The following is a 25,479-nucleotide window of genomic DNA, read 5'->3' on the forward strand; positions in this document are numbered from 1 at the left end:
GCCTCCCCATGTAGGATTAGGATGTACCTTTGATGTTGCATTGCGTGCATGGTCTGCATTTTGATTTCAGAGTTGTTAGTAGAGAGATTGGGGTGGAGTTTGTGGGTAAGAGGGCTCTTCATATTAGAAGATTATTATTATTTTTTAACAGAGTTTCGCTCTGTAACCAGGCTGGAGTGCAGTGGTGTGATCTTGGCTCACTACAACCTCTGACTCCCTGATTCAGGTGATACTCCTGCCTCAGTCTCCTGAGTAGCTAGGATTACAGGCGTGAGCCACCACACCCAGCAAATTTTTGTATTTGTAGTAAATATGAGGTTTCACCATGTTGGCCAGGATGGTCTTAATCTCCTGACTTCGTGATCCATCCGCCTCAGCCTCCCAAATCCTCCCTTGGATTACAAGTGTGAACCACCCCTCCTCCCCAGCCTAGAAGATTATTTAGAATAGTGCCTTAGGAATTGGAAAATGGGCTGGAAAAGAGCAAGGGTAGTATGTATTAATTTTTTAATTTTTAATTTTGAGACACAGTCTCTGTCACCCAGGCTGGAGTGCAGTGGGGCCATCTCAGCTTACTGTAGCTTCTTACTTCTGGGTTCAAGAGATTCTTGTGCCTTAGCCTACTGAGTAGCTGGGGTTACAGGCATGTGCCACCACTCCTGGCTAATTTTTCTTTTTTAAGACAGAGTCTTGCTCTGTCACCCAGGCTGTAATCTCAGCTCACTCCGACCTCTGCCTCCTGGTTCAAGGGATTCTCCTGCCTCAACCTCCCGAGTAGCTGGGGTTACAGGTGCATCTACCATACCTGGCTAACTTTTATAGACATGGGTTTTCACCATGTTGTCCATCCTGGTCTTGAACTACTGGCCTCAAGTTATCTGCCTGCCTTGGCCTTCCACAGTGCTGGGATTACAGGCGTGAGTCACTGCCCGGGCCTGAAAATAAACATTTGTTTTTTGAAAAACAGTAGAATAATTAATGTGGAAATAGTAAAATTGACTTAACAATTGTTAGGAAGTAGCTGGCTAAAATACTGTTCATTGTATTTTTTTGTATTTGCTTTAAGCCTTTTTTTTTTTTTTTTTTGCTTTAAATGGTTTGAAACCTGTAGGAGTTAAATATATGCTGGTTGATAGTTTTCACAGCATTGAAAATGTTATCTGCTTTTGTAATGGAAGATAATAAGTAAATGATGCCAAATTTTGCTGGAATTAACCAACGGTGATGCAGTGCCACAAGGAGGTCTTCATAAATTCAACTGAATGTTCAGATTCCTAAGATGAGCACAGCCCACATATGGTTCCTCTGTGTATTCAGAAGGATGTAGGACAGGAACATAGCTTGTCAGCGGTATGGCATCAGGTATTCCTCTTCAATCAGTGTTCTCGTCACAGTCACACAGGTACAAGGAAGTGAGAGCCACATTGCACAGGTGTAGGATTACCCTGGCTTAAAGCCCCACAGAAACCAAAATATCTTGTAACAATTGTAGCTTTCCGGGGCCACAGGGCCATTCAGTTACAAGTGTCACTGCACTCAGGAAAAGCCAGAAAGCATGGTATTCCCATTAATAGCTCACTGGTAGTTATCCCAGTTCAGATGCAAGTGACCAGGCAAGGGTCATTTTGACCATAGGCTGGTTGTCTAAGAAACATTGATGGCACGCTGACACTTATCAGGTAACTTGCATAACAGAGTTAGAGTTTAACCTAGAGTTAGATTCTCATGCCTCAGGGACAGAGGCTTGTTAACCTTTACCTATAGGCACAAAACAAAAGCCTTGCCCTTAAAGAGTGTACAGCCTACTTGTGCAGACAATATATATACCCAAAGTCTCTGGAAAGAATTGTGCAGCCTGAAACCTGGTCGTGAACATGAGAGCCGCAGTCCAGGATCCAATCAAGGATCACTGATTGGATCCTACACTGGAGGGAAGAAAACAGCTGTAAAGAGTATTTTGGGGGGCCGGGCGCGGTGGCTCAAGCCTGTAATCCCAGCACTTTGGGAGGCCGAGGCGGGTGGATCACGAGGTCAACAGATCGAGACCATCCTGGTCAACATGGTGAAACCCCGTCTCTACTAAAAATTACAAAAAATTAGCTGGGCATGGTGGTGCGTGCCTGTAATCCCAGCTACTCAGGAGGCTGAGGCAGGAGAATTGCCTGAACCCAGGGGGCGGAGGTTGCGGTGAGCCGAGATTGCGCCATTGCACTCCAGCCTGGGTAACAAGAGCGAAACTCCGTCTCAAAAAAAAAAAAAAAAAAAAAGAGTATTTTGGGGGAACTTACTTAGGTGTGATAATGGTATCTTTTCTATGAGAGGGAGTATGGAATTTGGGTCTTTTTGAAATTTAAACAAATTGGAAAGTAGCCAGTAAGTCAAGATGGTTGCTGAAAAGAACCTTTGCTCTATTGGTCCTCTGGAAACTCAAAATCAATGGAATTCTATTTCAGAGAAACCAGAATTATTTTAGTCTTTTTTTTTTACAACTCAAAATCAGATTTAAGTAGCATGTAACTGTATTTCTTATTTTAACACGGGAACAAAGTCTGCTTGTCCACAATTCTTTAGCCTGCAGGGTACTGATATTTTCTGACTGATGTGGTTTGGTGGGAACTAGCCCCAAGCTTCTTCAAGGTTCTACGTGGTGGCCGCAGCTCCCTCTTTTGTGTCTGTGGATTTATTTAGGTTTTGAGGATCCTTTCCCCTTTCCCAGTTTGTAGTTTACAACTTCTCTAACTCTGCTTTGCAGAGATGTGTTTAAATATATTTGCTGGTGGGGACTACCTCTAATTTCCTTTATCATTTTCATTTCCTTTCTTTTTTTGTTCTCTTTTTTTTGCAATTTTTTTCATTTCCTTTTTATTTTCCTTTTTAATCATTGTTTTAATAGATTTGTGAAAGACAAAAAAAAAAAAAAAAGGCCCAGTGATGATGAATCTGCTGTCTTGAACCAGATGTATTCTCATAGTTTGGCAGAAAATACTTGAAAACAATGATAAGTTGAGCTACATGAAAAATGCTTTATGTCTTCTATTTATGTTTTATGTTTTTTTCTTCTTCTCAAGATTTTTTTTTTTTTTTTTGAGATGGAATCTGGCTCTTTCTCCTAGGCTGGAGTGCAGTGGCATGATCTTGCTTCACTGCAACCTCCAACTCCCTGCCACCTTCCCCTCCTGGGTTTAAGCAATTCTCCTATCTCAGCCTCCTGAGTAGGTGAAATTACAGGCTCCCAGCATCATGCCCAGCTAATTTTTATATTTTTAATAGAGATGGGGTTTCACCATGTTGGCCAGATTGGTCTCGAACTCTGGAGCTCAACTAATCCACCTGCCTCGGCCTCCCAAAGGACTGAGATTACCAGGTATGAGCCACCACACCTGGCCTCAAGATTCTTTTAGGACAAAATAATAATAATAATGATAATTCTAATAGTTTTTAAAAAACATCATTTTCAATATGTGAGGAGAAATCCACCTCTGAATGTTTGAGGGCAGAGTCTGGTATAAGAGGATTCTTAATGTTAGAAGGCCATTTAGGAACAGTGACTTAGCAATTGAAAAGGGGGCTGAAAAAGCAAGAGAGTAGTATGTTTGAGGGATGTGAGAGAACGTTGAAAAAAGGAGAGTCAAGTGGTTGGAATTTATTCTTGTTTTTTAAAAAATGACTTAAATCAAATGATTGCTTCAATAATTGTTTTTTTCCTTTCTAGGATAATAGCCAAGGTTTTGGAGGACAACAGGCTGCCTGGGGCAATTTGTTCCTTGACTTGTGGTGGAGCAGATATTGGGTAGGTTACTAGGCTGAGAGCATCCTTCTGTTGAAGGACCTCAGGTTGACCAACTAGAATCATCTTTACTAGAATAGGAAACTCACTATAACCAAGGATATGAGAATGGTTTTCTGAAATCATCATTATTAAAACTTTGTTGGGTTCTTATTTTCTTAATATCTAAGCTCTATTGGAGGATGAATATGAATTGTCTTTCTAATTGCCTAGACGTACTATCTATAAGGTGTTTATATCCTGAAATAACAAACTGCTATAATGGTGGGCAGCCTGTGACTTCCTGACACTTGGTTTATCAAGGTGTTTACTTACAGAGAAAGCTATGGAATTGTACTCTGGGGTCTCACTGCCCGCCAAGAACCTAGCCTACTGTCTGAGTTTCTCAGCTGACAGAAAAAGGGAACCCTAGGAACACAGCTTCTTTTTAATAAAATTGTGTTTTTCCTTTTTAGTTGCCATATAATTCACAATGCACATACCATAACATTTCTTTTTTCAAGTGTACAATGTAGTGGTTTTTAGAATATTCAGAGTATTGCGCTGCTGTCACCATTATCTTATTCCAGAACATTTTGATCAGCCTAGAAAGAAATCCAATATCCATTGGCCATCTCTTCCCATTCCCCCTCCCCTCATGCCCTGACAGCTACTAAATACTTTTCTGTCTGTACGGATTTGCCTATTTGAGACACTTTGTATAAATGTAGTCATACAATATGCGGCCTTTTATGTCTTGCTGCTTTTACATGGCATGATATTAAGATGACATGGACTATAACTGCGCTGAACAGGGATGAAAGCTGAGGTTGTTCTTACCAGCTTAGACTTTCGTTAGGTGAGTTTTCTAGGAGTCAAGTCTTACAACCCACACTGGTGTGGCTAAAGTGTTAGTCTCTTCTTCCAACACTTTTAACGTACTATTGTACTTCCTGGCAATCTCAAAAAGGAGCAATACATTACTCTATTTTTCATATTGATGAGAACATTTTAGAAAATAAAGCTCCTACATGTGCAATGCAGAGTGAAATATTATCTAAGTGTCATGTAAAACATGAGTCTTTCGGCCTTTGACTGTATTTTTGCGTTCTGGGTGTCTAGTCCTTCATGTTGACCTTGCAATTGCTCAGATAATTATGGTAGTATGTACAGGAGCATGTTAAGTAGCAGCCACTTTGAGTATTAGTGCTCATGCTTGCTGGGTTGAACCTGGGAAGACTGACCTAGGTAATTGAGCCAAGCTGTTCAGCCCTACATTGGACTGATACTGTGGCTGCCCTACTTGGCTCACATTGGACCCTTTGAAGCATTGAACTTGGAACAAAGAGGATCAAATCAGTAGTGTCTGATCTGCATTCCTTAGAAGCAACTGGAAATCCTAGTATAGCCTTTATAAGTCAGCTTCCATGAGGAATACTTTAAGATAGAAGTCTCCAACCTTTTTGGCACCAGGTACTAGGACTGGTTTTGTGGAAGGCAATTTTTCCATGGCCCACAGCAAGGGGATGGTTTTAGGATGAAATCATCCCACCTTAGATCATCAGGCATTAGATTCTCATCAGGAGCACGCAATCCAGATCCCTTGCATGCGCAGTTGACAATAGGGTTCACCCTCCTATGAAAATGTAATGCTGCTGCTGATCTGACAGGAGGTGGAGCTCAGGCAGTAATGCCTACTGGCCCACCGACTTGCTCACCTTCTGCTGTGCAGCCTGGTTTCTAATAGGCCACAGACTGGTACTGGTCAGCATCCTGGGGCTTGGGGATCCCCTGCTTTAGGATATTTCCCTATAGGTTTTTAAGTCTTAATTTTAAATTTAATTTTAGTATTTTTTTTTTTTTTTGAGACATAGTTTCACTCTTGTTGTCCAGGCTGGAGTGCAATGGCACAATCTTGGCTTGCTGCAACCTCTGCCTTCTGGGTTCAAGTGATTCTCCTGCTTCAGCCTCCCAAGTAGCTGGGACTACAGGCACCTGTACCCATACCCGGCTAATTTTTTATATTTAGTAGAGATGGGCTTTCACCATTTTGGTGAGTCTGGTCTCAAACTCCTGACCTTCGTTGATCCACCTGCCTTGGCCTCCCCAAGTACTGGGATTACAGTTATGAGACACCGCGCCTGGCCAAGCTTTAATTTTTAATTATTTATTTATTTACTTTTTTTGAGACAAGGTCTCTTGTCACCTAGTCCGGGGTACACTGGCACGATCTAGGCTCACTGAAACCTCTGCCTCCCAGGTTCAAGTGATCCTTCCATCTCAGCCTCCAAGCAGCCTCCCAAGTAGCTGGGACTACAGGCGCATGCTAATGTTAGTATTTTTTAGTAGAGACGAGGTTTCACCATGTTGCCCAGGCTTGTCCTGCCCAAGTTTTAGTTCTTAAAAGGATTATACAGCAGTTAAAAGTCTGTAAAACTGGAATGCTCAGCAAGGAAATGCTAAGATCATAGCAGGAAAGACTTTCTTCTCTAATAGTTTCCTCTAAGTGATTTCTATTCAAACGCTCACAGCAGGTTAGCCTGTTCTGCCTTATTTATGAAAAATTTTTGTCCCTTTTCCTTGAAGACCTTCCATTGCTCCCCTGGGATAGACTTTCCTTTAGCTTTGAGGGACTGCTTTTCCAAGGGAACTTCAGTGCTGGGTACCATTTGTTGCCATTCCTGGGTTCTCTGCTTGGGTGACTGACCATGTCTGTTCCCCTGCAGCACAGCAATGGCCAAAGATGAACGAGTGAACCTGCTGTCCTTCACTGGGAGCACTCAGGTGGGAAAACAGGTGGCCCTGATGGTGCAGGAGAGGTTTGGTAAGTGTTGGTTTTCTAATGAGGATGTTAATTCTCTCAAATATGGAGGCGAAATCTAAAAGTTGAGTTTTTGCTTTCCCCTCAACCTTGTCCATGGAGACAGTGGTCTTGTTTATTTGAATATCTAAGTAAAAGAAAAGGGTACAGTTATTAGCATTTGAATGTTAGGGAGGTCCTAAATTTACATATTAAAATTTATTAAAGGAAATCATTTTCTCTGTAAATGGGTATAGTAAAATATTTATCAAATTCTACTGGTCCTGTTTGGCAAATTAAAGAAGAAAAATGTCATCATTTAAACAGGAGCACTGAATACAGAACTTACAGTGAGTATGGAATAAAAGGCTTAAATCCGCTCTTCTCTCATGCATATTTCATGGATACATGGTTAAAAAAGGCTGTATAGACATAGCTTCGTATACTGTACTGTGCTTTATGGATGACTTCCAAGGTTTTCAAGGATAATATTGGCTATGAATTTTTGGCTGTTGGGCTGAATTTTAGACTTTAACCCCAGCATGAGACGAGACTTCAGCCATTTAACTATGTAGGCATTGCCAACATACATTTTTGTACATCAATCTTGTGCTCTACAACCTTGCTGACCTAATAAAACAGGTCAGCAAGGTTGTAGAGCACAAGATTGATGTAGAAAAATCAATTGTTTTTCTATGCATTAACAATGAACAATCCAAAAATGAAATTCAGAAGACAATTCAATTTATAGTAACATCAAAAGGAATAAAACACTTAGGAATACATTGAACAAAGGAAGTCTAAGTCTGTCGCACAGAGCACTGCAAATCATCAAAATAAATTAAAGATGACCTAAATAAATGAATAGATATTCCCTTTTCGTTTTTTAGAAGATTGAATATTGTTAAGATAATCAATATGGCCCATGTGATCTACAGATTCAATGCAGGTCCTGTAAAAATTCCAGGTTTTTGTTTTGTAACAATTGACAAGTTAATCCTAAAATTCATATGATAATGCGAAGGACCCTAAAAAGCCAAAACAATCTTGAAAAAGAAAAAAATGGAAGGACTCTCACTTCTCAGTTAACAAATTTACTGCTAAACTGTGGTAATCAAGCCTGTGTGGCACCAGCATAAGGATAGACATAAAGATCAATGGAGTAGAATTGAAGGTCCAGAAATAAATCCTTGCATTTATGGTCAGTTGTGTCAAGGGTGACAAGATATTTCAATGGAGAAAGAGTAGACTTTTCAAAATGAAATATCATGCAGCCTTTTAAAATCTTTATTTTATTAATGTTTATTTATTTATTTTTCTGAGACATGGTCTGACTCTGCTGCCCAGCTGGGGTGTAGTGGGCATGATTATGGCTCACTACAACCTCAACCTCCTGGGCTCAAGCAGTTCCCACACCTCAGTCTTCCATTTAGATGGACCACCATGCCCAGCTGATTCTTGTACTTTTTTTGTTAGAGACAGGGTCTTGCCATGTTGCCCATGCTGGGCTCTAACTCCTGGGCTCAGATCTTCCCACCTTGGCCTCCCAAAGTGCTAGGATTTCAGGCATGAGCCACCAAGCCCGGCTTATTATGCAGCCTTAAAAAAAAATTCTATTACATGCTACAAGATGGTTGTACTTTGTACACATTATGGTAGGTGAAATAAGGTAGTCCCTAAAGGGTGAGTACTTATGACTCTACTCATATGAAACTTGTCAAAATCAATGAAATAGAGAGCAGGGTGGCTACAAAGGGCTGGGTGTAGGGGAAGGAGGGATTAGTGTTTACAGGGTATGGAGTTTCAGTTTTGCAAGATGCAAAAGTTCTAAAGATAGGCTGTACAATAATGTGAATGTACTTGACACTACTGAACTATGTACCATCTTAACCATTTTTAAGTAAATTTTACGTTGTTTGGATTTCCCCTCACAATTGAAAAGAGAGAAAGAAAGAAACCTATGGTCCATAAGGCCACCACAAAAGTCCTTCCTTACAATTTGATAGTGTCTTCCAGTCTTTTTTCTGGGCATTTATATTTAGTTGAGATTATATTATTTCCATTTTATTTTATTTTCTGGTGTCTTAATACCTTTCCCCTAAGTTATTAAGAGTCATGAAAAGAAAAATTACTCTGTAGTATTCCATCATGATGATCAAATTTTATTTAGCTGTTTCTCCAGTGTTGAATATATTTATTGATTATCTATTTAGGTCAGGACTCTTGATAGACATTACCAACTTATATTCTAGAAAAGTTATATAGCAGGCCATGAATACCATTTGTTTTTTTTCTTTTTTTTTTTTTTTTGAGACAGTCTTGCTCTGTCATTCAGGCTGGAGTGCAGTGGCGCAATCTCTGCTCACTGCAACCTCTGCCTCCTGGGTTCAAGTGATTCTTCTGCCTCAACTTTACAAGTAGCTGAAACTACAGGTGTGTACCACCACACTCAACTCATTTTTGTGTTTTTAGTAGAGATGGGGTTTCACTACGTTGGCCAGGCTGGTCTCGAACTCCTTACCTCTGGTGATTCGCCTGCCTCAGCCTCCAAAAGTGCTGGGATTACAGGCATGAGCCACTGTGCCTGGCCTTAGACATATGTTTTTTACTGATATTTTGAGCATAAATTTCCTTAAGTGCACTTTAAAATCAGCTTTCATGTGAATAACTTTTATTCATTTGTGATATCAGTAGCATATGTGACAATAGGAGAGTATGTTCTCATTTTCATTGCTCTGAAACAGGTAAGCATCAAGTGAATATATATATATATATATATATATTTTTTTTTTTTTTTTTTTTTTTTTGAGACCGAGTCTTGCTCTGTTGCCCAGGCCGGGGGCAGTGGCACGATCTCGGATCACTGCAATTCTTCTTCACCTATTGAGTTCAAGCAATTCTTCTGCCTCAGCATCCCGAGTAGCTGGGACTACAGGTGTGTATCACACCTGCCTAATTTTTGTATTTTTAGTAGAGACGGGGTTTCACCTTATCTCAAACTCCTGACCTTGTGATCCACCCACCTCGGCCTCCCAAAGTGCTAGTATTACAGGCATGAACCACTGTGCCTGGCCTCAAGTGAATATTCATTATGAAGACATGTGGCTGTTATTACCAAAACCCAGCAAATGCTACACCAACTCTAGTCTCTGCTGCAATCATTGAATTAACGACAGCTTGGTGGCTACAGCATAGCACTATGCTAGGTGTAAAGAAGAAAAGGAAGGAAACAGAAGCTTTTATGCCTGATGTCCGCTTCTCCTGCCTGCCTGGCTGCAAGTGATGTTTGGCAGAAGAGGAGGGATCTATACTTTCTACATCTCTCCATCAGGTGCTCTCTAACTGCACTCCTAACCACCAGCTCTCCCAAGAAAAGCAGCTATAAGTTAAGACTGGCAGATATATTTTTAAAATTATAATTCTACTGCTACTATTTAGCTAAGAACTAACTACTGCCTTGAGGAAGGAAAAAGGGAGAAAGCAGAGAAGACGAAATCTGCTAGGGACTAATGATATTGAGAATCTCTTCATGTCTTAATTGGCCATTTAAGATTTCTATTCAAATCCGGAGCCTGTTTTTAATTGGGTTGTCTTTTATATTCTTAAATTTTAAGGGTTCTTTGCGTATTCCATATACAAGTTCCTTATCCAATGACTTCCAAACATTTTCTGCCATTCTGTAGGTTGTTTTCACTTTTTCCTGATGTCCTTTGAAGCACAAAAGGCTCTAATTTTGATAAAATCTAATTTGTCTTTTAATTGTTGTTGCTTGTGCTTTAGTTATTGTTTCTAAGAAACCATCGCCTAACCTAAGGTCATGAAAGCTTATTCCTATTTTTTTTTCTAAGGGTTTTATAGTTTTCGCTCTTATATTTAGGTCTTTGATACATTTTGCGTGTCTTTGCATAGCAGATGTAGTAGTGGGGTCCGACTTCAGACTCGTGTGTGTCCCTCAAGAGTCCTGTCCTAACTAGATAATCAACAAATATATTCAACACTGAAGAAACAGCTAAATAAAATTTGGTATGTCATTATAATGGAATACTATGGAGTGATTTTTCTTTTCATAACTTAGGAGAAAGGTGTAAGACATCAGAAAATAACGGCAAATGAAATAATATAATCTCAACTAAATATAAATGCACAGACAAAAAATTAGAAGACACTATCAAATTCTAAGAGGGAGATTTGTCGTGGCCTTATGGGCCATAGGTTGCCTGTCTGCTCCCTCCCTTCCTCCCTTCCTCCCTCCCTCTCCAACTTCCTCCCTTCGTTCCTCCTCTTTCTCCTCCTTTTTATTCTTCCTCCCTCTCCCTTTCCCTCCTTCCTTCTGTCCACACTTTCTTCCTTCTTTCCTTCCTTCCTTCTGTTCCTCCCTCCATCCCTCCCTCCTTTCTTTCTTTCATATTTCCTTCCTTCCTTCCTCTCTTTCTTATTGTGAGGAGTCCGCACAACATAAAATTTACTTAATTATGGTTAAGATGGTACATAGTTCAGTAGTGTCAAGTACATTCACATTATTGTACAGCCTATCTTTAGACATTTTTCATCTTGCAAAACTGAAACTCCATACCCTGTAAACACTAATCCCTTCTTCCCCTATACCCAGCACTTGGTAGCTACCCTTCTCTTCGTTTCATTGATTTTGACATCTTCCATGTGAGTGGAATCATAAGTATTCGTCCTTTAGGAACTACCTTATTTCACTTACCATAATGTGTACAAAGTACAACCATCTCGTAGCATGTAATAGGATTTCATTTTTAAGGCTACATAATAAGCTGGGCATGGTGGCTCATGCCTGTAATCCTAGCACTTTGGGAGGCCAGGGCAGGAGGGATCTGAGCCCAGGAGTTTGAGCCCAGCATGGGCAACATGGCAAGACCGTGTCTCTGCCAAAAAAAGTACAAGAATGAGTTGGGCATGGTGGTCCAGCTACTTGGGAGGCTGAGGTGGGGAACTGCTTGAGCTTAGGAGGTTGAGGTTGCAGTAAGCCACGATTATGCCACCAAACCACAGTCTGGGCAGCAGAGTCAGACCCTGTCTCAGAAAAAATAAAAAATTAATAAAATGAAATAAGGCTGCATGATATTTTATCTATTATATTTATATACCACATTTATTTGACTAATTCATCAGCTGATGCACACTTGGGTTGCTGTCACCTTACGGCTATTGTGAATAATGCTACTATGAATATTGGTGTACAAATAAATATGGAGTCCCTGCTTATACACAGAAATGAAATTGCTTGATCATGTAGTAATTCATTCATTCATTTATTTGAGACAGTCTCATTCTGTTGGCCCAGGCTGGAGTGCAGTGGTGCAATCGCGGCTCACAGTTGTCTCAAATTCCTGGGCTTCAGCCTCCCGAGTAGCTGGGACTACAGGCAGGCACTACCATGCCCAGCTAATTTGTTTTAATTTTTGTAGAGACAGGGTCTTACCATGTTTGCTAGGTTCTGTTTAATTTTTTGGGGATAATTGCCATGCCGTTTTCTATAGTGACTGCCCCATTTTACTTTTTTTCTTAAGCAGTTTCAGACAAGATTGGACGCATTCAGGGTGGTTTGGTTTGCCTGTAGACTTTCTTGTACAGTTTCAAACCTAAAATTATAAGACCAACCTAAGGAATCCCCGTATACCCTAACTGCGTACATTTTGTTCCATTTGACTGATCATTTCTCTCTCTCCAGCAACATCTATGCATACACTTCAGCAACATCTATTCACACACACACACACACACACACACACACATTCTGTGAGTGCATATTATTGTTGAACTGTTTGGAGTAAGTTGAAGATGTTGCTTCCCTTTATTACTAAATATTTTGGTGTATTTCCTAAGATTGTGCACTTTCTCTTGCATAACCACAGTAGTTACCAAAATCAGGACATTTGATATTGATACAATAGGAATGCTACTTTAAACTGAGAAAATAAGTTGAAAAATAATTGGGATAGGGTGTAATTGAGATAGCTTTATGATTGGGATAGGCTCTATAAAATATTAATTGGACAGGCTGTATAATTTAACAGTTGGGGTTAGGCTATACAGCAGTGTGTAGTAAATACAGAATGAGCCATTCATTTGTATGTGTAATTTTTTTAAAGGGAGAAGTTTGTTGGAACTTGGAGGAAATAATGCTATTATTGGTAAGGCTGCCCTTTCGTTTTTGTTTGTTTTCTGTTCATAGTTTCTACAATCGCCATCCTGAATATATGGAACTTGTCTCATTTAGGATCTCATTTCTTCCATGTTGTGTATGCCTGAGACCTAGGTCCTGTGTTTAGGAATTTTACTGGGGAGATAGGATACAAGCTTGGTTTGAAGGCAGAGGTAACTAGGAAGGAAAGGTATTATGTTTAGAACATGTTACCTGGGATCTAGAACCTGTGAATAAGGCTTCCATTGCCATTGGAGTGTGGCATTATTTCTTATTTTTTCTTCTTCTGTTGGCTGAAAACTGGCTATATTTCTGTAGAATAACTTAAGTAACTCTTATGTGACTTGATCATTTCTTTAGATTTCAAAACATTATTTTTTCTTTAGTGGAATATTGAGTGCTTTTATATTGGGAAGAAACATGTCCTTAAGGCATTTTAAAAAATCACCTATAGGCTTAGAGACTACTTAATGCTCTTTTTCAGCTGTCTGAATTTGTCACGAAAATGCTTAGATATTTGTAGATGACACGCATAAGAAGTATTTGTAAGACATAAAAAGTAGATGGTGAGCCAGGAACGGTGGCTCACGCCTATAAACCCAGCACTTTGGGAGGCTAAGATGGGCGTATCATGATTTCAAGAGATCAATACCATCCGGGCCAACATAGTGAAACCCTGTCTCTACTAAAAATACAAAAAAATTAGCTGGGCGTGGTGGTGCACGCCTGTAGTCCCAGCTACTCGGGAGGCTGAGGCAGGTGAATTGCTTGAACGTAGGAGGCGGAGGTTTCAGTGAGCCGAAACTACGCCACTGCAGTCCAGCCTGGCGCCTGTCGACACAGCAAGACTCTGTCCCCCAAAAAAAAAAAAAAAAGTAGTAGATGGTGAAGGGTTTGTTCTGGATAAACTTTTTTTTTTTTTTGAGTTGGAGTCTCACTTTATCGCCCAGGCTGAAGTGCGATGGCATGATCTTGGCTCACTGCAACCTCCACCTTCCAGGTTCAAGCTATTCTCTTGCCTCAGCCTCCCAAGTAGCTGGGATTACAGGCACACGCCACCACACCTGGGTAATTTTTGTATTTTTAGTAGAGATGGGGTTTCACTAAGCTGACCAGGCTGGTCTTGAACTCCTGACCTTAGGTGATCCACCTGCCTTGGCCTCCCAAAGTGCTTGGATTACAGGCGTGAGCCACTGTGCCCAGCCTCTGGATGAACTTTTAAAGAGAGACTTCAGTAAAAAACAAAGTTTGCATTTAGTGAGCACTAGTGTCTGCCAGGTACTGTGTTCAGCTGTTTTATATGCATTATTTTATTTAATCCCTACAACAATCCTATGAAGTAAATACTGCTGTTAATCTAATTTGAAGGTTGTATTCTGAGACTTAAAATGATTACATACCTGAAGTAACAGGATAGCAAATGACAAATGCTACTACTTGTATCTCGGCAGCCAGACCTCAGAGCACAGCTCTTCCTTAACTGCCTACTACCATCCATTATGACCCTAGGCATTATTGCCCATTTTTTAGATGAGGAAACCGAGACTTCAAAAGTTAAAAAAGGCCGGGTGTGGTGGCTCACACCTGTAATCCCAGCACTTTGGAAGGCCAAGGAGAATGAATTTGAGACCAGCCTGGACAACATGGTGAAACCCAATCCCTAGAAAAAATACAAAAATTACCTAGGTGTGGTGGTGCGCACCTATAGTCCTAGCCACTGGGAGGCTGACGTGGGAAGATTGACTGAGCCCACAAGGTCAGTGCTACTCTCTCCAGCCTGGGCGACAGAGTGAGACCCCATCTCAAAAAAAAAAAAAAAAAAAGAATACACGAAAAAACCCCTAATAAATAAAAGATGAAGAGGCCAAAGGAGTGGGAACCTCAATTTACCCCTCTATAGCTGGGTAAAGATTACAGAGCTCATAGTCTTCCTTGGAAAAAGAGTGTGCCTTTCCCCCTGATGTGTGTATATGTCTCTGTGACGTTAATATGCTTACTGTACAACCATAGTTCTGACATTCTCTTACTGCACTTTATAGAAACATTGTTGGCTGGGCGTTGTGGCTCATGCCTGTAATCCCAGCACGTTGGGAGGCCAATGTGGGTAGATCACTTGAGGTCAGGAGTTTGAGACTGACCTGACCAACATGGTGAAACCCCATTTCTACCAAAATGACAAAAATTAGGTGAGCATATTGGCACATGCCTGTATTCCTAGCCACTCGGGAGGCTGAGGCAGGAGAATCGCTTGAATCTGGGAGTGGAAGGCTGTGGTGAGCTAAGATCACACCATTGTACTCCACCCTGGGTGACAAGAGTAAAACTCCATCTCAAGAAAAAAAGAAAGCAAACCCACATTGTTTTATACCAGCTAACAAATACCTGTCTACCTGTTTTACTTCACTGATGGGTGTGTTTGTGCTTTCCTAAGCCTTCGAAGATGCAGACCTCAATTTAGTTGTTCCATCAGCTCTCTTCGCTGCTGTGGGAACAGCTGGCCAGAGGTGTACCACTGCGAGGCGACTGGTGAGTATGTCTGCATAGGCCCGTGAGCTTGTCTTGCTCTTAAACACTACTTGTTAATGAGGTCTGCTGTTAGGGAGGTGTCAGCAATACTGCTATAACAACGTGCTCTCTAGATGCGGCTGACAAATATGTGGCCCAGTTGGCAGATGTTGTTAGTCAATCAGGGACTTTGGCTTTTTTCTACCCCAAGCTAATAGGGGTTCCACCACCAGTTGATTGGAGTTGGACTAGGAGATGAGAACTATTTTCAGTCCTATTCCCAGAACAATGTGGAAAAAGTCCAATGTAACTTAGAGAATAAAACAAGGTAAAAATGTTAAAAATTATTAAACTATTAGCTAAAAATAGAGTCTTGCTCTTTTGTAAAAACATTTTAAGTAGTAAAGCATTTTAGGCTGGGCACGGTGGCTCAAACACGTAATTCCAGCATTTTGGGAGGCCAAGGCAGGATGATTGCTTGAGCCCAGTAGTTCGAGACCAGCTTGGGCAACATAGCGATACCCTGTCTCTACAAAAAGTTAAAAAACATTAGCCAGGCATGATGGCTTATGCTTGTAGTCCCAGCCACATATACTTGGGAGGCTGAGGCAGGGGGACTGGTAGAGCCCAGGACAAGGAGGCTGCAATGAGCCGTGACTGCACCACTGTTCTCCAGCCCTGGAAACAGGCCAACATCCTGTCTCAACCAATCAATCAATAAACATTTTAATTTTTAGCCTGAAGTCTAGTCTTAGCTTTGACTTGAAATGACATGATTCATTGAAAAGCATATGATTCTGTATACCCGAGACTTCTCTATATACATATGTAGTCTGCATACATATATATAGAGACGACAGATTAACATTAAGTGTATATAAGGGGAGATACGGTTTAGCTTCAGTGTGGGATTTGGGAAGTTTAATCTCTATACTTAAGATTGAGCTGGATTTCAGTTTAGTATGTGTTACAACTTTGATTTTCATGACTTTATGGTACGAAAAGACTATACAATAACTCAGCAAGTTTTTTTTTTGTTTTTTGAGACAGAGTTTTTCTCTATCACCAGGCTGGAGTGTAGTGGTGCGATATTGCTCACTGTAACCTCCACCTCCTGGGTTCAAGTAATTCTCCTGCCTCAGCCTCCTGAGTAGCTGGGATTATAGGTGTGTACCACCATTCCTGGCTAATTTTTGTATTTTTAGTAGAGATGAGGTTTCACCATGTTGGCCAGGCTGGTCTTGAACTCCTAACCTCAGGAGTTCAAGGTGAATGATCCACCCACCTTGGCCTCCCAGAGTGCTGGGATTATAGGCAGGAGCTGCCATGCCCCGCCCTGACCAAGTTTTAGTTAGGTACAAAATTTGGCTGCATTTACAATTTAAAAAAATTATTTTTAGCTCTTTTGAACTTAAGCCAATTTTTATTGTTGAGTTTTCCTTTAGTAATAAAAAAGGACTTCAGTTGAATTATTAAGGAATTGGCTTTGGGCTTTTGCTCTGATTCACAATGAGTGTGAACAAATTCTTTATAAGACTGACATCTAAATTGATTCAAATAAGCTAAAAGATATACGAAATTTATCTTTACCGCCGGGCATGGTGGCTCATGAGGTCAAGGGATTGAGACCATCCTGGTCAACAAGGTGAAACCCTATCTCCACTAAAAATACAAAAAATTAGCTGGGCATCTTGGCGCGTGCCTGTAATCCCAGCTACTCAGGAGGCTGAGGCAGGAGAATTGCCTGAACCCAGGAGGCAAAGGTTTCGGTGAGCTGAGATTGCGCCATTGCACTCCAGCCCGGGTAAACAAGAGCAAAACTCCGTCTCAAAAAAAAAAAAAGAAATTTACCTTTCTCACACTTTTCTCTTTTTTTTTCTCTCGAGATGGAATCTTTCTCTGTTGGCAAGGGTACAGTGCAGTGGCATGATCTCAGCTCACCACAACCTTCACCTCCCAAGTTCAAGCAATTCTCCTGCCTCAGCCTCCCACGTAGCTGGGACTCCAGGTGCCCACCACCATGCCTGGCTAATTTTTGTATTTTTAGAAGAGACAAAATTTTGCCATGTTTACCAGGCTGGTCTGAAACTCCTGACCCCAGGTAATCTGCCTGCCTTGGCCTCCCAAAGTGCTGGGATTATAGGTGTCAGCCACTGTGCCCAGCCTCTCACAATTTTCTTCTTTTTTTTTTTTTTTTTTTGCCTCTCACAATTTTTATACTTTTTTCAGGTGTTTTGCACAAATGAAAATAAATCTTTATTTTTACGTAGCTGACAGTCTTAAAAAATTGGATACTATATTTGTAACGTTACAGTTTATTAAATTTGTTCATCATACACATTAAATTGCCATTAAAGATTATATTAAAGCTAAGAGAAAACGATGTACTCCAAATGGTTATACCCTTCATTACATGGTAAAATATGAATTGACATGAAAGCCAAATATTTCACTATTCAGCCAAGTTTTATTTTTTGTGTGTGTTTTGGAGCAAATATTAACAGATGTCCTTTATATTAGTGTTAAATATTAATAGATAATATTAGCCATTGTTCAAATAGATTTCCTTAGAGTTAGCAGCGTATATGTTTGTGTGTATACATATATATAAAAATTCCAATACTGTGGGCTGCTTCATGACTAGTTCTCGAAATGTCAATTCATTCATCACATGGAGACTATCTCAGAGAATAGATGGTTTGGCAAGTTCAGCTCTGCCACTAGGAGCATAGCATGGACCTCACAACTACCCAGAGAGTGCAAGGGTTATCCTCACCTAATTAAGGCCTCTTCTAGAGACCTTTGTGGCCTGGAGCTAAGTGTTTGTAGTTGCCAAGCACAGTTAGTTACCACTGTGCTCTGCATTCACTGAGACTTAGAGTTACAGTATGGGACAGATGTACTTGAGGCCTTCTTTAATGTATTTGTGAAGTTTAGCCAAATACATCCTTGGAAACTTGATAAAGACATGGCTTATGGACAGGGTGCAGTGGCTTATGCCTATAATCCCAGCACTTTGGGAGGCCGAGGTGGATGGATCACTGAGGTCAGGAGTTCCAGACCAACCTGGCCAACATGGCGAAAGCCCATCTCTACTAAAAATACAAAAAATTAGCCAGGCATGGTAGTGGGTGCCTGTAATCCCAGCCACTTGGAAGGCTGAGGTATGAGAATCACTTGAACCTGGGAGGTGGAGGTTGCAATGAAGTGAGATTGCACCACTGCACTTCTTTAGCTTGGGTGACAGAGTGAGACTCTGTCTCAAAAAAAACCACAAAAACAAAACATGGCTTATGATTTTATTCTAACATCTACCTAAAAGGAAATTTTAAACTTTATATAGTTAATATTAAAATGAGAAATAATATGATTATAAATAAAATGTGCTTTGATTTGCTTGTTTTTAGAGATTACCATATTTCAATAACTTTCAATAATATTATTCATTGTTTAAAATTGTGTACATTCATCGTACTGTGCCCTCAAATACCTCTTTTTTTGCTTAGTTTGTGCATGAAAGCATCCACGATGAGGTCGTAAACAGACTGAAAAAGGCCTATTCACAGATCCGAGTTGGGAACCCATGGGACTGTGAGTATCTCCTTCTGTTTTCCAAAGATCCGTTTTTGATAGCTGTTGTTTACAAATGTTTCTGATCTGAGTTTTGGAGTTTCTTTCCCTTCCCAGAGAGGCCTGAAGGCACATGGAACAGATTATTAGGCTTTGGGGTATCGTGTCTCCTCCTAGGTTTTGACTCTGGGTGCTTCATGTGGGCTGGTGAGTGAGACTAGGAGAGGTTATTTAGATGGGATGAGATTTAGTGAGCTTCTCTCTCATTACTATTACCCTAGTCCAAGCCAACCCTATCCCTCTTGTGGATGGCTTTAAGAGTCCCCTAACTGACCCTTCTGCATGTATTGCTACAGAGTGATTTTTAGATAATTCACTCTCCTGCATAAAATACTTCTCATTGCTTTTAGATTTGTTTTCGTTATTTTGGGATGTGGTTTTACTCTGCTGCTCAAGCTGGAATGCAGTGGTGTGATCTCAGCTCACTGCAACCTCTGTCTCTTGGGTTCAAGCAATTCTCCTGCCTTAGCCTCCTAAGTAGCTGTGATCACAGGTGTGTGTCACCATGCCCGACTGATTTTTCTATTTTTAGTGGAGACAGCGTTTCATTTTGTTGGGCAGGCTGGTCTCAAACTCCTGACCTGAAATGATCTGCCTCCCTTGGCCTCCCAAAGTGCTAGGATTACAGGTGTGAGCCATTGAGCCAGGCCTGCTTTTAGATTAAAACCTAGAGTATTGCTTCTTTTTCTCAGGCTCCCGATCCTTGATGGTCTGCTGTCTGCCTCCTGCCCTGCTTGCCTTCTCACCAGCCATCCTGTGACCATTTTCCCACTTGCTTTCAGAGTTCCATCCTCTCCAACCTCCTTTCAGTGTTTCAGCCGTGCCAGGCTCTGTCCTGCTGTGCTGTGCTGTCTCCTGGAAACATTCTTCACCCAGGGTGGAAATGGCTTTTCTAACATGCCTCCTCCTCATAGAGGCCTACCTACAGCTTCCTTCTTCCTCTGTCACTGGGTCACTGTCAGTGCTCTAGTCTCCAGCAGCCATAACATAGGACAGCATCATTCTCTTCCCCCTTGAATTATGCACCAATTGCTGACTGTGATGGTTCCTTAGAGAATGGTCACACTGTAATGAGTAAACTGATCCTATATTTTTGAGTACAGTGCTTTGATTAATTGATATCCATTCCTTTAAAGTAGAGATTGGCAAACAGACTTGGTCCTGCCTGTTTCTGTAAAGCAGGTTTCATGGCACATAGCCATACCTACTTATTTGCATGTAATTTGTGGCTGCTTTTGCACTACAATGACACAGTTGAGTATTGTGATGGAGACCACATACATCCTCCAAAGCATAAAATATTTACCATCTGGTTCTTTATGGAAAAAGAATGCTGACTTATGTTCTCAACTGAGAGCATATAGGAAAGGATTGGTCATTCATTGAGAAATCTGATCTAATAATAAAATGATGCCATAAAGAGCAAAATGATGAGCCAGCCTTCCTTTTCTCTCCCCAGCTAATGTTCTCTATGGGCCACTCCACACTAAACAGGCAGTGGGCATGTTTCTTGGAGCAGTGGAAGAAGCAAAGAAAGAAGGTGGCACAGTGGTCTATGGGGGCAAGGTAAGGGATGCTCTGAGATCAGTCTAACAGCTTTTTAACCTTTTTCCTTAGACACAAGCAGGGCTCTGGGCATATTGGGAAAGTGACCCCATTTGACATCCTTCTTTTCCTGTTTTTATTTTAAGTGGAAATACATGTTTTTGTTTGTTTTTTGCTTTTGAGGCAGAGTATCACTGTGTCACCCAAGCTGGAGTTCTGTGGCATGATCTCAGTTCACTGCAACTTCTGCTTCTCGGGTTCAAGTGATTCTCCTGCTTCAGCCTCCCAAGTGGCTGGATTACAGGCGCATGTCCCCATACCCAGCTAATTTTTGCATTTTTTGGTAGAGATGGCGTTTCCCATGTTAGCCAGGCTGGTCTCCAACTCCTGGCCTCAAGTGATCTACCCACCTTGCCCTCCCCATGTGTTGGTATTACAGGCATGAGCCACCACACATGACCCTGTTTGTTTTTGTGACAGGTTCTTCTTCTGCTGCCCATGCTGGAGTGCAGTGGTGCTTGATCTTGGATCACTGCAACCTCTGCCTCCTGCACTAAAGCAATCCTCCCACTTCAGCCTCCTTAGTAGCTGGGACTACAGGTGACATCACCACCCCTGACCACTGTTTCTATTTTTGGTAGAAATGGGGTTTTGCCATGTTGCCCAGGCTGGTCTTGAACTCCTGAACTCGGGTGATTCACCCACCTCAGCCTCCCAAAGTATTGGGATTACAGGCATGAGCCACCATGACTGGCCAGAAATACATGGTTTTGTTTGCTTGTTTGTTTTTTTGTGACTGAGTCTCACTATCTTGCCCAGACTGGAGTCCCGTGAGACATGATTCTCCTGTCTCAGCCTCCCAAGTAGTTGGGATTACAGGCTCCTGCCACCGCACCCAGCTAATTTTTGTACTTTTAGTAGAGAAGGTGTTTCACCATGTTGGCCAGGCTGGTCTGGAACTCCTCACCTCATGATCTGCCTGCCTTAGCCTCCCAAAGTGCTGGGATTACAGGTGTGAGCCACCACACCTGGCCAGAAATACATGTTTTAAAGAATGACAACAGTGCTTGCTTTGACAGCACATATACTAAAATTGGAATGTTACAGAGAAGATTAGCAGATGGCCTATGCACAAGGATGATATGCAAATTCATGAAGCATTCCATATTTTAAAAGCAACAGAAAAAAATGCATGGGACATTTCTGGAAGGACATAGAAGAAACTGAGTCATGGTTGCTTTTGAATTGGGTCCCTAAATATTTGTATGGAAAGGAGAATTCCTTTTCATAGCACAGTCGGAGACTTTGTATTCAGAGCAATTAGAATCTATTTATTGGTAATCTTAAAAAGTCATTAAGGCAAGGAATAAAAAAATACATACTGTAAGTATTAAAACAAATTAACACATATTGCTGGGTGCAGTAGCTTGCACCTGTAATCTCAGCAGTTTGGAGGCTGTGGTGGGAGAATTGCTTGAGGCCAGGAGTTTAAGACCCTCCTGGACATCATAGACCCTGTCTCTACCCAAAAAAAAAAAAGCCGAGTGGGGTTGCTTGCACGTGTAGTGCTAACTACTTGTGAGGCTGAGGTGGGAGGATCACTTGAGGCTGCAATGAGTCATGATGACATCATTGTACCGCAACGTGGGCAATAAAGCAAGACCCTGTCTCAAAAATCAAAAAACCAAATCAAAAACAACCCCACACATATAAAGATTTGTTTGTGGCCAGGCATGGTGGCTCACACCTGTAATCACAGCACTCTGGAAAGCTGAGACAGGTAGATCATTTGAGGTTAGGAGTTCAAGACCAGCCTTGCCAAAATGGTGAAACCTGGACTCTACCAAAAATACAAAAAAAAGAAAAAAATTAGATGGACGTGGTGGTGCATGCCTGTAGTCCCAGCTACTTGGGAGGCTTAGGTGGGAGGATGGCTTGAACCCGGGAGATGGAGGTTGTAGTGAACCAAGAGCAAGACTTTATCTCAAAAAAAAAGCAAACAAAACCAAAAGGACACTAGTCCTGTTGGATTAGGACCCCACCCATATGACCTTGTTTAACCTTCCTCCTTCAAGGGCCTATCTCCAAATATAGTCACACTGAATATTAGGGATTCCAGATGTCAATTTTGGGGGGAATACAATTCAATCTATAACACACAATAGATATTTAAATTATGTAAATATTAAAATAACCACTTGCAACAATGTTTGTTCAAGATAACGTGGTTGTGTCACATGGCATGGCTCTCCATCCCTGCCTGACTCCTTATTTACATTTTTCTCTAACCAACTAAGTTAGAATCAATACCAAGAAGAAAGAATCTTCATTCATGACAGGAAATTATTTTGGAGAAATAATTCACCTATAAATGATGCTAATTTTTTCTTTGTGAGTGTAGGCAAAGATTGTGTCCTCTGACCCCAAGTACTAGAAAACGAAATGCTTCCATTCTTTTTATTTCAATTCTCTGTTTTAGGTTATGGATCGCCCTGGAAATTATGTAGAACCGACAATTGTGACGGGTCTTGGCCATGATGCATCCATTGCACACACAGAGACTTTTGCTCCGATTCTCTATGTCTTTAAATTCAAGGTAAAAATGCAATCTGTTCTCTAGTCTAATGTTGAAATAAATAATAAGAGGAAATTGATGGTGAATTAAATATCACTTGATGAGCCTTTAAGAGGGTTTCAGAAAGTAATCTGAATAGTAGCTATATGAAGGTTCAGGATAAAATATGAGATAAACACTTTAAAACTCTATCCCATGCCAAGTTAGCTGCCTGGGAAACCAGATAGGGTAGTAGACTAGCATTGGAGTTTATGGAGTGTGTGGTCCTCATCTCCTATGTCATATTAATCCCAAGCTGTGTGGGCCATAAAGGCAGCTTCTCCTGAACCCTGGTACTGGACAGTTTGATAGTCTGAGTGCTGTGAACATGTCAGCAGACAAAATGAGAAGATGTGGGGGCTGGGTGTGGTGGCTCACACCTGTAATCCCAGCACTTTGAAAAGCTGAGGTGGGCGGATCACCTGAGGTTGGGAGTTTGAGACCAGAGTGGCTAATGTGGCGAAACCCTGTCTCTACTAAAAAATACAAAAATTAGCCAGGTGTGGCGGTGAGTGCCTGTAATCCCAGTTACCTGGGAGGCTGAGGCAGGAGCATTGCTTGACCCCGGGAGGGGGACGTTCCAGTAAGCCGAGATGCACCATTGCACTCCATTCTGGGTGACAGAGCGAGACTCCATCTCAAAAAAAAAAAAAAAGACCTGTGGTTATAAACTGCATCAGAGGACAGGCTGCAGAGTTTTATTTTATTTTCCCTGTTCTCATGTCTTGGTCTTAAACTGTGGAGGTTTTACTAGGTGAAGACACTGGACGCACACAGTGGCTCATGCTTGTAATCTCAGTGCTTTAGGAGGATCTCTTGAGGTCAAATGCTCAGGACCAGCCTGGCCAACACAGTAAGACCTGGTCTCTATAAAAAATGAAAAAATTGGCCGGGCCCAGTGGCTCATGCCTGTAATCCCAGAACTTTGGGAAGCCGAGGCAGACGGATCACCTGAGGTCGGGAGTTGGAGACCAGCCTGACCAACATGGAGAAACCCTGTCTGTACTAAAAATACCAAATTAGCCAAGCATTGTGGCATGTGGCTGTAATCCCAGGTACTCGGGAGGCTGAGGCAAGAGAATCTCTTGAAACCAGGAGGCAAAAATTGCAGTGAACCGAGATCATGCCATTGCACTCCAGCCCAGGCAACAAGAGCAAAACTCTGTCTTAAAAAAAAAAATTAGCCAGTTGTGATAGTGTGTGCCTGTAATCCTAGCTATTCGAGAGGCTAAGGTGGGATAATATCCTGTCTCTAAAACAAACAAACAAATAAAACTCCAAAAATCAACAGAGGTGAATGAATTAAAAGATCTAATGCCCTAGCTTAGGACAGGCCCTAGCCTTGCCAGTAAATATTTAGGATTAATTTTGATACTATAGAGATTTAATCAAGATTTGAATGTGCCATTATTAACAGTTAATGAATAGTGAGAATAGCATCTTGTTGCAATTACATGATTGCATTTCTTTATTTATTGCTTTAAATGACCTGTCATTGTTTCACATGTGGGGACTAAAGAATATAATTTTGTGTTTTGTAATGTGTTTGTGTACATTATGAGACTGCGTGAGCTCTTGAGCAAAGTAGCCTCTCTAGGCCTCAGTTGCCCTCTCTGTAAATTGGGAGATAGTAGAAAACCTGTGTTACAGGATGAGGATTAAATAACTAAATGCATGTTAAGTGCTTAGATGAGTTATTTAGTTATTTCCTCGAAGAGCTCACTAGATATTAGCTATTATATATAATAGATTGAATGAGAGGAAGAATGTGCTAATCTTTGTTTCTCAAATTATAATTATGGGAAAAAAATCCCAAAAGGTTTTACTTATTATCAATGATCTGAATTGTAAGAGTATACTGTTGACTCTTTGGTTTCCTTTTGTACACTAAAATTATACTGGTACATCTCAGGAAATGAGATTAATGTCAGTGAACTTTGACCTGAATACTGTAACATCTAACAGCTTCCAACGTCTCTCCTTTTAGAATGAAGAAGAGGTCTTTGCATGGAATAATGAAGTAAAACAGGGACTTTCAAGTAGCATCTTTACCAAAGATCTGGGCAGAATCTTCCGCTGGCTCGGGTACAACTTTGACTGTTTTGAAAATTTATATAAGTCTGATTTATGTGATGAGTGGACTTAAAAAACAACAGTATAGTTGAAAATCAGTTTTTCAGTATTGAAAGCCTATGAGCTTAGATTTAGATTTTTAATTTATTTTTGTTTGTTTTTAATTTCCTGTTCATTGTTCTCACCATGCCTTTCTTTTTACCAGACCTAAAGGATCAGACTGTGGCATTGTAAATGTCAACATTCCAACAAGTGGGGCTGAGATTGGAGGTGCCTTTGGTACGTAGAGAATAGAGTCTTGTTTTCCATGTTGGGCAGCAAAGAAAATCCAGTGGCAGCTTTTAGAAAAGTTTGACCAAGAAACTGAAACAGTC

General features: G+C 41.0%; 1 protein-coding gene, 1 long non-coding RNA gene and 1 other non-coding gene across 16 annotated transcripts in view; 2 read left to right on the forward strand and 1 right to left on the reverse strand.

Moving 5' to 3' along the window:
* Nucleotides 1-25,479, forward strand: part of ALDH7A1 (aldehyde dehydrogenase 7 family member A1) — a 52,114-nt gene that overhangs the window by 21,362 nt on the left and 5,273 nt on the right. For 7 of the 11 annotated variants that reach the window (XM_078364954.1, XM_035290974.2, XM_078364960.1 and 4 more), the window contains 9 exons: nt 3,713-3,790; nt 6,493-6,590; nt 12,686-12,727; nt 15,170-15,264; nt 18,750-18,834; nt 20,333-20,439; nt 22,898-23,014; nt 25,020-25,117; nt 25,311-25,384. In XM_078364954.1, the coding sequence (XP_078221080.1) occupies nt 3,713-3,790; nt 6,493-6,590; nt 12,686-12,727; nt 15,170-15,264; nt 18,750-18,834; nt 20,333-20,439; nt 22,898-23,014; nt 25,020-25,117; nt 25,311-25,384 (794 nt within the window). The remainder of the gene's footprint in view (nt 1-3,712; nt 3,791-6,492; nt 6,591-12,685; nt 12,728-15,169; nt 15,265-18,749; nt 18,835-20,332; nt 20,440-22,897; nt 23,015-25,019; nt 25,118-25,310; nt 25,385-25,479) is intronic. The other 4 variants (XM_078364956.1, XM_078364959.1, XM_078364955.1 and 1 more) reach the window with 1 other exon arrangement.
* LOC128931330 (uncharacterized) overlaps nt 1-25,479 on the reverse strand; it is an 84,026-nt gene that overhangs the window by 4,263 nt on the left and 54,284 nt on the right. For 3 of the 4 annotated variants that reach the window (XR_013532106.1, XR_008479560.2, XR_008479549.2), the window contains one exon: nt 5,918-6,714. The exons of the other annotated variant lie outside the window; for it this stretch is intronic. This is a non-coding gene — a long non-coding RNA (uncharacterized LOC128931330). Of the gene's footprint in view, nt 1-5,917; nt 6,715-25,479 lie in introns of those variants that run through there. 4 annotated transcript variants of the gene reach the window in all.
* On the forward strand, nt 21,482-21,590 carry LOC118151838 (U6 spliceosomal RNA). Its single transcript, XR_004740243.1, has one exon. It is a non-coding gene; the product is annotated as a U6 spliceosomal RNA (small nuclear RNA).

The sequence above is a fragment of the Callithrix jacchus genome, chromosome 2 (assembly GCF_049354715.1).
Source record: "Callithrix jacchus isolate 240 chromosome 2, calJac240_pri, whole genome shotgun sequence".
In the NCBI taxonomy this organism is placed as follows: domain Eukaryota; kingdom Metazoa; phylum Chordata; class Mammalia; order Primates; family Cebidae; genus Callithrix; species Callithrix jacchus.